The 10,799-nt window shown below is 36.8% G+C and overlaps 2 protein-coding genes across 4 annotated transcripts in view; one reads left to right on the forward strand and one right to left on the reverse strand.

Annotated features, from left to right (window-relative positions):
• zfyve21 (zinc finger, FYVE domain containing 21) overlaps positions 1-5,795 on the reverse strand; it is a 14,606-nt gene extending 8,811 nt beyond the window's left edge. For all 3 annotated transcript variants that reach the window (XR_001638042.1, XM_016533625.1, XM_016533624.1), the window contains exons 1-5: positions 5,627-5,795; positions 4,277-4,327; positions 1,180-1,348; positions 532-607; positions 358-449 (exon numbers count right to left, since the gene is read on the reverse strand). Coding sequence is in view for 2 of the 3 variants with exons in the window: in XM_016533625.1 (XP_016389111.1) it covers positions 358-449; positions 532-607; positions 1,180-1,348; positions 4,277-4,327; positions 5,627-5,752 (514 nt within the window). In the remaining variant the exon portion in view is untranslated. The remainder of the gene's footprint in view (positions 1-357; positions 450-531; positions 608-1,179; positions 1,349-4,276; positions 4,328-5,626) is intronic.
• Positions 5,796-6,107: 312 nt separating this feature from the next.
• Positions 6,108-10,799, forward strand: part of fhip2a (FHF complex subunit HOOK interacting protein 2) — a 21,129-nt gene continuing 16,437 nt past the window's right edge. Inside the window, exons 1-7 of the mRNA XM_016533601.1 lie at positions 6,108-6,242; positions 7,448-7,526; positions 7,621-7,790; positions 9,492-9,596; positions 9,699-9,821; positions 9,917-10,165; positions 10,255-10,451. Of these exons, the coding sequence (XP_016389087.1) occupies positions 6,198-6,242; positions 7,448-7,526; positions 7,621-7,790; positions 9,492-9,596; positions 9,699-9,821; positions 9,917-10,165; positions 10,255-10,451 (968 nt within the window). The 5' untranslated portion in view covers positions 6,108-6,197. The remainder of the gene's footprint in view (positions 6,243-7,447; positions 7,527-7,620; positions 7,791-9,491; positions 9,597-9,698; positions 9,822-9,916; positions 10,166-10,254; positions 10,452-10,799) is intronic.

Genomic DNA, 10,799 nt, shown 5'->3' on the forward strand with positions numbered 1-10,799 from the left:
TGGACTAATTTGGACAGTCACGCTAAATGGAGTCGAGGAGTCGATTCCATCGACTCCTATGGTGGGAGTCGGGAGTCGGAGTCGACTCTGAAAAACCTGGAACTGAACACCCCTATTTTAAATGCAAAATTGATTTTAGTGCGCTCTAAATACTTTTTTCTTTGCGAAACGAACATTTTCTCCACAAAACTCAGATCGCGCACGTGCAAAATGCACTTTTGTGCGCTCAAAATATGATCTTTTGCACGCAGAATTGTGGCAGAGATCTAACCCTATAGTTTTTGGCTAGTGTGAAGAGAATAGTAAAAAAAACAATGTTTGTATTGTTGTGAAACGTTTGTCCACATAGAGCCTCACCTCCTGGGGTTGAGTCCTCAGTCAACACCTGCATACTGGAAATGCGAGAGAGCTCCACTTCAAAATGACTCTCACCATCTAGGAAGAGATATCTGAGAGAAAAAAAGAGAGAGAGATTCAAGACAGGATAGATCACATTTAAAGAGGTCCATTTGTGGGTTCTTACATGCATACCTGTGATTATTGGACAAACGGCAGACCATGGTCTCTGATTTCTCTGAGGAATCCACTCTGACCAGGAAAGTTCCTCCTACAAGGCAAGGTTATAAAAGGCTGTAAGGTTGTGGGTAGAAAGACTTATTAACGTATTTGAAAACATTTTCTACATAAATTAAAGAGCTCATGAATGTTTACAGCACTTCAGTCACACTGCATTAATAAACATATTCAAACATCAATGTTTGCAGATAAAACAGGCATGCATAAAATAGGGCAAATGAGCATGCAAAATTAATATTCAATATGGGAAGAGTCTGTTAAATATAAAAAAGTGAAAATCTATAAATAGTACCAATATATCATGCATTCCTAGTTGAGATCACAGAACACTGTCTTTGTGTTTTACGCGATTCCATCAGAACAACCTTTGCCAAACACACAGTGACTAAATTCTGTTTCCAGCAGTCTCAGGTAAAGGATTACTCATTAAGTCAGTGTACACTAAAGTAAGCTACTGGATGAGTTACGTAACATTCATACGCTCTCCACGGCCTTTACTTAGCAACATCATAAACTTCAATGAGTCTGCGAATGGAAAAGTGGGTACAAGCGTGTCAGTGGTTTCAAGTTAAAAGCATTTGAGTGTGTGTTTGTGTAACCCACCGGCAGTGAGCACTTTAAGCTGTTTGTCGTAAAACTCCACCTCTTTCTGTGAGATGAGGCTGCACTCCGCACACTGCCTCACCGGATCCACAAAACACATCCTGGGAAGAGCCACTTTCTGACTGCTGCATTTATCACAGAAACACCGACCGCAGCGCCGACAGTGATGCTGACATACGCAGAAGAAACACTTAGTGCTTTAAATCCATCACAATTCAATCAAACACACAACTGCTTCAGTACAAAATAGTAAAGCATTAAACATAGCATAGGATAGGATAGTTCACCCAAAATGAAAATTCTGTCATCATTTACTCAAAACAAAAAATTACTATGGAAGTCAATGGCTACAGTCAACTGTTCAGTTACCGACATTCTTCAAAATATCTTCTTTTGCGCTTAATAGAAGAAAAAAACTCATAGTTTTGGAACAACGTGAAGATGAGTAAATGATGAGAGAATTGTTATTTCTTGGTGAACTATCCCTTTATCAATCATAAATAAATGATATGACCAAAATCTAAACAACAGTATGAGAAATTTTATATCATGGACTACTAATACTCTAATGATTGGTAGTTGACATGTAGTTGTAACGTTACTTGGTATAATGTCTAAAGTGTTATCTTTGAGGAAAGGGGATTTTACTATTTGATGTATGTGAACTTATATATATATATATATATATATATATATATATATATGTGTGTGTGTGTGTGTGTGTGTGTGTGAGAGAGAGAAGAGTTCATTTGCAAAAACCAATAACTCCATTTTTATTATCATTTTTTTATTGCGTATTCCAAGTAATATCAATCAAACTGCAGTTGGGTTGTTTTGATTAAGTAATAATAACTTAAACAAATACAGGTAATTTACAAAATTAAAGTTCATTGAAAGTATGTTTTTTTTTTTACATATTAAAAGTTTGTTTTATAGCAAAAGCAGATAACTCCAACAGTCGTTTTTTGTCAAAAGCAGATAACTCCACATTTCATGTTTTAGAGTTTAAAAAAACACTCGTTTAATCTTTGTAATCTCCTCAGATGACAATGTAGATGCCTGACAAACGTTGTTGTTGTTGTGATCATAAACTGTATGGATGTGATTACACGCAATACACGGAGCTTTTCCCTCACCATTGTAACGTGCTGCTTTTGCAAGGTTCCGTGAAAACGTTTCAGCTTTTATTTTCCTTTTTCGCCCTGAAGAAGATATCATAGGTTCAGCAAGTTCGTCGAGATTATCCATCCTCGATCACTTTTAGTCAGCTTTGACGAAACTCCTCTCAGCTAGCACGTCTTTTCAAAGTGAAAGTAGCCTTGTCACCTGACCTGAATACAGCGCGCTGATTCGCTAAAATGGACTTATCGGCTTCTGTTCAAAAACATAGAACACTATGGCAGAGATTCAGACACATAACAAAGTCAGGAAGAACAGGGAAGCAAAAAAGGAGAAAAAAGGAAACAGGAAGGAAACCTTGCAACGGCATATTACTGCAAAACAAAGACATTAAAAAAATAATAATAATTAAACTGCTAAAGCTTAAGCAAGACACTCAAAAAGGGCCGTTCACACATACACATTTGAAGCAACAAAGCCGGTAGAAGTCAATCAATTATATTTTCCAGCAGTTATTGTAGGAATGTGACAAAACTGAATGAACAGTGACAAAATGAGGCAATTACCAAAATGAGGGACACTCAAATACAGGCATATACACATATATAAATATATGTTTGTTTATTTTTTAAATTCAAATTGTCAAATGACAAATGTGAAATGCTATTTTTCCATCAATATATCCCATTTGTTATCAGATTTTCAAGTTACACCCAAAGACCATCAATAAAACTAGGACATCCAGATGTAGGAAAGGCCACTTATGAGCAACAATACAGCCACTTGTCAACTTCAAATTAAACGGGGACTTGTCACTTGAAATTACTCCTGAGTCCTGACACATGATGGGTCAGCTCAGGCCCGGTTCTACAGGGGTGCTAAGCACCCTCAAACGAAAAAAAAACCTCAAGTTAAAGCTGTATTAAGGGCATTTTATTGCAGATTTGGCAAACTATCCAGTGCGTTATGGTTTGCGCTTTGGAGATCGATTTCTGTTTCAACGTGTTTTGCAGCGTTGAGCAATGTAGCTAATCACAGACATATCTGTTGATTTCTTGAATCAGAAGCGTTTAAGTTAGAATCCACTCACCGCTCAAATCGCCGGAGGTTTTTTTCAGGTATTGTGTTCAGCAGGAATCATCTCATTATAACAACGTGTTGATGCAATGTAAATAAGAGATTCGTTGTGCAGCGTAGAGAACTTTAATGATAATAATGTATCTTTGTGAGATCGCGATGAACTAAGATGAGTGACAGCTATATTAACGTTAGTGATTATGAACTGAGCGCTCTTTGCAAACCATAGCAACGAACGCCAATATATATATGTAGCGAATCAGCTCATTCATGGGGAAATATGAATAATTAATCATAACTAGTTATAATTAATTCTAAATATTTAGATCCGCTGTAGATATTTACTAGACCTCTCAGAGTCAACTGTCTGTCAATTCTAAGAACGTTAATTTCCTGGTTAAGGGAAATAACTTTCTTACTGTACAACTCTACACAGAGCCTGTAGCATAAATCTGCAGTTATGAGCAAACAATGACCAACGTCAAGTGTGATACAAGTAAGACTTTATTAACTACATAAACACTTAAACTAGTCTAACATACTACATAAACACTTAAACTAGTCTAACATACACAAACACTTAAACTGGTCTAACATACACAAACACTTAAACTGGTCTAACATACACATACACACACACACACACACACGCATACACACTGATACTAAAATACACTGAGAATGCATGCTCAAATTAGCAATCTGACTGCTAAAAAGAAGGACAGAACTATAAACTGCTGCAGAGGAATATGAAATATATGTTCAAATATCACATTTTTATGTTTTCTGTTACGGTTAATGACTTATTTACATATTCCTTTTTACAGCTTAAAAGCACCCTCACTAATTTAAGAAGCACCCTCAGTGATTTGATTCTGGAGCCGGGCCTGGGTCAGCTTACCTTCCTGGTGATGAAGTCAAACTTAGTGTCACACTGCATACATCTGGGGCACTAAGAGAGGATAAGAATGAAAAATAACCTAAATTCTTTAAATGCCTTTATAACACAAATCTAAGAAAAATCAAACACATTTAGACGTCTATATGTTGCACAAGTCAATAACATTTCATAAGAAAGTTGTGGCAAAACATCCATTTTGGTAATGTTATCTGACACCAGCTGTAGCAAGAACAGACCGTTTAAATAGAAAAAAGAAAAAAAAAGTTCAGGTCTGATCACATTTTCATGTCTAAGCATTTAATACATATTCTTGCCAACACTGCCCTAAATACCATGAGCTGTGTAATTGATTAACATGCTTACATAATATAGTACACCTTTGTGCTCCTCCCACGAATATCAAAATCTAATTGTTTTGACTCATCTTATAGTTTACAGTAGTGTGCTTACAATAGAGATCTGTGGGGCAAGGTACTGCACCAGAATAAACATTACACACTGCATTGCTACAAGGCTTAAATATTTAGTGTGGTAAATGGTTTGCTAAACCCATGTAAAGTTATTGTCAATCTTCTATCTAGACCAAGTAAAGCATGGTAAAACTTGGTATGTATCACATTAATGAGGTCAACAGTGCCTGTCCACCTTTTAAGCGGCCTTGGTTCTGTGAGTATTTACCCATAGAGATTTCTTAAAACGTCTTGACTTAATCTTTGTTTAATCACACCATTACAAACTTTGATTTGAAGGGTAAAAAAGTATGAGAAAATTGGACCAGGTCTGGTAGCCATTGACTTTCATAGTATACATGGCTATCAGCAACTGCTTGGTTACCAACATTATTCAAAAAAAAATTTATTTTGTGTTCAACAGGAGAAAGAAACTCATACAGGTTTGGAACGACATGAGGGCGAGTCAATGATGACAAAAAAAATAAAAATATACTATGTAAGATTATTATGCATTTGTGCGTAAGCGGTTTCTGCATACCTCTGAATATTATTAACAAGTGGGCGTGGCCTAATATTTGACAGTCGCTTTTCAAGTTTTTCATGACAAACGCCCCAAATATAAAACATTTACCCATATGAACAGTTTAGATTGTGGTTGCCCAGAGTCAGGGATGTTCGCTCATATACACATTCTAAAAACCACAGCGATGAATTCATTTACATGCATCTGAGATCAAATCTGTTCAAAAGATCCAAGTCTGGTCATCTTATCTGTTTATAACACCATCTGAGAAACTTACAAAAATATTTTCCACTGGCTCTTGGTGCCTTGAGCAAACAACGCCCAAAGACAGAGACAGACCAATCACAGCCATAAGCTATGACCAATATTCATTACCTCTTTGTCCGGAACCCACTGCGGCTCGTCCAGGGAGAACGGACTGTTGAAAGCGCCGTTCTCCGGTACCATGCGGAGTCCGCTCGGGCTCCGGACCAGCTTTTTGCCGTCAGGCACCGCGGACATGTTTGTGTTTATGAGTGCGCAGCTGCTGCTGTGGAGAAGAACAGTACAGTATCAGCAGCACTGTCAGTCACACAGACACACCTTCAGCATAAGAGTCCTTCATCTCACTAGAATAATAATAACAATACCTTAAATATTAGCATCTAAACTATACACAATTTTTTCCTAAATCCTAACAGTGTTTTGTAGTGTGCATCTAAAGTGGCCTAAAAAAAGTATTTAGTATATTATATAGAAAAAATCCGAATGCCAAAATGCATCAGATTAAAGCTAAGTGAAACATTAAAATAAGCCAATACTTAAAACAAATGTTTTATTTTAGATGTGCCTTTAATATATATATTCAAGTGTGGTTTAGTGTAAGTGTTTCAATCTGGATCACCGCAGGAGCAGCAGAGGGAAGAGAGAGATCTCCAGAGCAAAACTCCTCCTGTCCAAAAACAACATGTTCTCCAAATTCACCTCCATCCTACAGCACGCTGTCGAGGCGGTAAGAGCTTTTAAAACTACATCTGACCGTATTTAAATGTCTGTTTGACTAGGAAAATGAGAAAGTGAGAGTCGGTTAGTGTTGATGTGCTGAAGGCCTGTTAGCCAAACACATGAGCTAACAGCTTATGTAATAAATAACAGATGACAGACAAAACATCTGAAACTGTTTTAACGGTCTCCTCGCGTGTGTTTAAAGGTGTGTTTCCGCTCGATTGTAGTTTATTGTGTTTTTATGATTGGTCGGGACATTTTAAGCCTTTGTTTGCTGTGTATTTTAGCAGCTGTGCTAAATCTTGCGCAATTCTCGGCTGGTTTTTGGCTAAAGGTCTTCATGTACGCTAACCTTTTGGGGGTTTAATCAATTTAAAGTGATATGTATAACGTTTTATAAGATATATTGGTTATATAATGTGAAATGTACATTAAAGTAATCCGCGTTCGATAGTTAGCATGCTAGCACCTCATTTGTAGGATGTAAACAAAACAGCTGTTACTATGACACGCGTACAAATGTACGACTGCCTTTACTTTACATGGTAACATCTAAATGTACGTATTCACATATATGCATGTTCATATTCCCCGGCAAAATAAAAGCTGTATTTGGTTAATGCACATGCACAGTGTCCCAAAAAGCGTTTTATACACACAGTTGTACGAATGTCATAACATTAGATGATAAAATGTCAACACCGTTTGTATTTATTTGAAAAACAGATCGCTCAAGTACTCTTTTTATGAAAAATGTTTCTCAAAAAGAAGTTTGTTAGGTTCTAAATAATAGATACACTGTTCAAAATGAAGATAACAAGTATCGTGGCACTTTTGTTGTTTGAAATGTTAGTGAATCATTTTCCTAATTTATTTTGTCATAATTTTGTGAAATTACGGCAAAATTTCTTAATACAGCTACCAAATTCAGCAAAATACAATTAAAAGTAACTGACAAAAAGTTCTATAAGAGTTATTATTTTGAGAAAAGCAACATTTGCAGAGGACACTTTATTTATTTATTAATTTGTTTGTTTGTTTAATACAGTGACCTTCAAACATTTTTCCTTCAGACGTAAATGTCCAAATCTTTCAGGGGCCATTGTAGTGTACACTATTGTAACAGTGTTTCACACACATGTGCTTTGTTGCTGTAAAATACGTATCATATAGTAGGCATTTATTTTTTTATGATTGTTTTTTGTTATTCAGCTTGCGCCGTCACTGCCATTGCAAGAGGACTTTGTCTATCATTGGAAGGCCATCACACATTATTACATAGAAACCTCAGGTAAGGAATGCCGTGATAGTCAGTCGTGCTTATTTGGCTTTTTTTTTAACACCAAAGAACCATATGTCATCATAATCTGTTCATGTTTTTGTAGATGACAAAGCCCCAGTGACAGACACCAACATTCCCTCCCATCTGGAGCAGATGCTGGATATTCTGACCCAGGAGGAGAGGGAGAGAGAGTCAGGAGAGACGGGACCCTGTATGGAATATCTTCTCCATCACAAGATCCTGGAGACGCTCTACACCCTGGGCAAAGCAGATGTGAGTGTTTTACTTAGAATTAGTGCTGGTTTCTATCAGTTGCAGACTTGTAAATATTAGGAATGTCATCTGATTGCTTTTATGTTTAGAAGGCTCTGATCCAAAACTACCTTATGCATCAACTGAAATTAAACCTCATAAATGATCAATTTGGAGCTCTCGCACACTCAACAATTTGTTTCAGTAGAGTTTACATTAGCATAATCATGCTTAAATTTTGGAACAGCCTTTGAGTCATTTACGTTCATGCAATACTTAAAATTGCAGCCTACAATTGCTGTGTATGCAGGCAGCTCACTAGGTTTTAGAACAGACAAAGAGACTCTTCTAAACTGTGTGGCCAGTAGAGACTTACTCATTTACTGTGAGTCATGTTTAGTAAGAGAGACTGTCAGTTGCTTTGACTCATTAGGAAAATCACTGCTGGCTGTGTAAAACAGAATGCAGAGCGTCCCAATCCGATTTAACAAACCTTCACACTGGATGTTATTGCTGTTAAGAGGATTTATATTGAAAGAGAAAGTGACTCATTCTTTATGTACAACTGTAATATTGTAGCTCCTCATTTATTTTAGTAATCTAAATGAGAATCAATGCAGTGTTATGGTCTGGGCTGAGTTGACTGTTGATTAGCTAAATAACACCTGTATTTTTCTACAAATATTTTGGTTCAGATTGTTCTAAAATGGATAGTTCTAATTTTGAATGCTGAGTTGGGGAGCTGTGTTAAATGTTGACAAATGCACACCTGTGAGCACACTATTAATTCTAGAAGATATTATGTTGTTTGCTAGCCATTAACCATTCAGTGGCATAGAAGGGCTTTCTATATATATTTCTTTCAAGGTACGTGGAATACTACAATAATGTAGAAATGCTTTACCATTTAAATAACATATGATTATTTTCATTTGTATTATAGTAGTATTCAGTTTTGCTCACATTTGAGATAAAAAAAATTATAAGACTCATGTTAACCCATTTGCATATGCGATAATTTTAATTTGTAGCTTTTGCAAGATTTGCAAACTTTGTCTACTGACAGTATTAATGGTGTGCAATAAATGAATTGATCTTATGATTTGACATACACTACCGTTCAAATATTTGGGGTGGGTAGATTTTTTTTTTTTTAAAGCAAGGATACACATTAAATTGCCAATAAGTGACAGTAAAGACATGTATAATGTTACAAAAGATGTCTGCTGTTCTTTTAAACTTTCTATTCATCAAAGAATCCTAAAAAAATGTGTAATGCTTTACACAAAAAAATATAAAGCTGTACAACTGTTTTCAACATTGATGATAAAGAGAAATGTTTCTTGAACAGCAAATCAGCATATTAGAATGATTTCTGAAGGATCATATGACATAGAAGAGTCATGATGCTGAAAATGTAGTTTTGCCATCACATAAATAAATTACATTTTAAAATATGTTTAAGTCGAAAACAGTTAAATTGTAATAATATTTTACAATATTACTGTTTTATTGGATTTTTGTTTGAATAAATGCAGCTTTGGTGAGCAAAAGAGACTTCTTTCAAGGACATTAAAAATCGAACGACCCCAAACTTTTGAATGGTGGTGTAAACTAAATGGTTTTCTTAATACCTGTGAATCGTTGATCGAAGTACCGGTAAAGTGAGATTTAAAGTTTTGTTTCTGTCTTTTTTTTTTTCTCCTGTGTGCTCCTCCTTAGTGCCCTCCTGGAATGAAACAGCAGGTTCTGAGTTTCTACACCAAGCTGTTGGGTCGAATTCACCAACCACTCCTGCCTCACATCAACGTGCACAGACCTGTACAGGTGATCAGAATGACAGTTTTAAACTCTTTTGCACTTTAAATGTAAAAAATGGCTCAAATGTTTAAGCAGCCGTGCATGATGTATCTGATTGTGTTTCCTCAGAAACTGGTCCGCCTGTGTGGTGAGGTCCTGGCTGCTCCTACAGAGAATGAAGAGATCCAGTTTCTGTGTACCGTCTGTGGCAAACTTAAGCAGGACCCTTACCTCGTCAACTTCTTCCTTGAAGTGAGTGATTGAGATATATGGCATCTGCTTGTGTAGGCAGCATATAGGCACAGTGGCTATATCTCCCATTGGCATGTCTCCATGTGTTTCTCCAGAATAAGAATAAAAAGTTGGAGGCTGCTAAAGACAGTGGAGCTGATTTTGTGAAAAAGGATCCATCTTCTCCTGATACAGGACAGAACCAAAACCAAAATCCCAGTCTGGTCACATCTGCACTGAAAGAAGCAGCAGCCTGTCAAGCCACCAGCCCAGGGGAAGCTAGTCCATCCTCCGTCCACACTACACTGCAAAACAACGACAACTACAACCTAGTCAGCTCACTTCTTAACCTCACTAAGAGTCCAGTAAGTTTAGCTCTTAGTCTCTGACACAAGACAGGCCGTCCTGATGAATTTGATTCTATGAGTATTAACTGATCTTGTCTCTTTCTCAGGATGGCCGTATTGTGGTGAAGGCATGCGAGGGTCTGATGCTGATAGTCAGTTTGCCTGAACCAGCTGCAGCCAAATGCCTCACAGAGAACACTGAACTCAGTCAACTTCTCACGGACCGGCTGGCACAGTTCTACCGGGCCCTTCCCCAGTCCATGGACCCTCTTGACATTGAAACTGTGGAGTCTGTAAACTGGGGGTACATGATTTTCTAATCCAATACTTATGTTGTATTGTTAATACTTATGTTTTAAGCATAATACTAAAATAAATAGTTTTTTTTTATTAATAAATATTTTTTTATATTTTAAGTATTTTAAAGGGGTCATATGATGCAATTTCAAGTTTTCCTTTCTCTTTGGAGTGTTACAAGCTTTTCGTGCATGGATAAGATCCCTGAAGTTGCAAAGACTAAAGTCTCAAACCCAAAGAGATATGCTTTATAAAAGTTAAGACTCGTCCACGCCCTCCTAAAACTCCTCGTTCAAACACGCCCCACATATCGACGTCACTGTGTGGGAAGATTTGCATAACACCGCCCAAATGT

This window comes from Sinocyclocheilus rhinocerous, unplaced genomic scaffold, assembly GCF_001515625.1.
Source record: "Sinocyclocheilus rhinocerous isolate Xijiao unplaced genomic scaffold, SAMN03320098_v1.1 scaffold304, whole genome shotgun sequence".
Taxonomy (NCBI): domain Eukaryota; kingdom Metazoa; phylum Chordata; class Actinopteri; order Cypriniformes; family Cyprinidae; genus Sinocyclocheilus; species Sinocyclocheilus rhinocerous.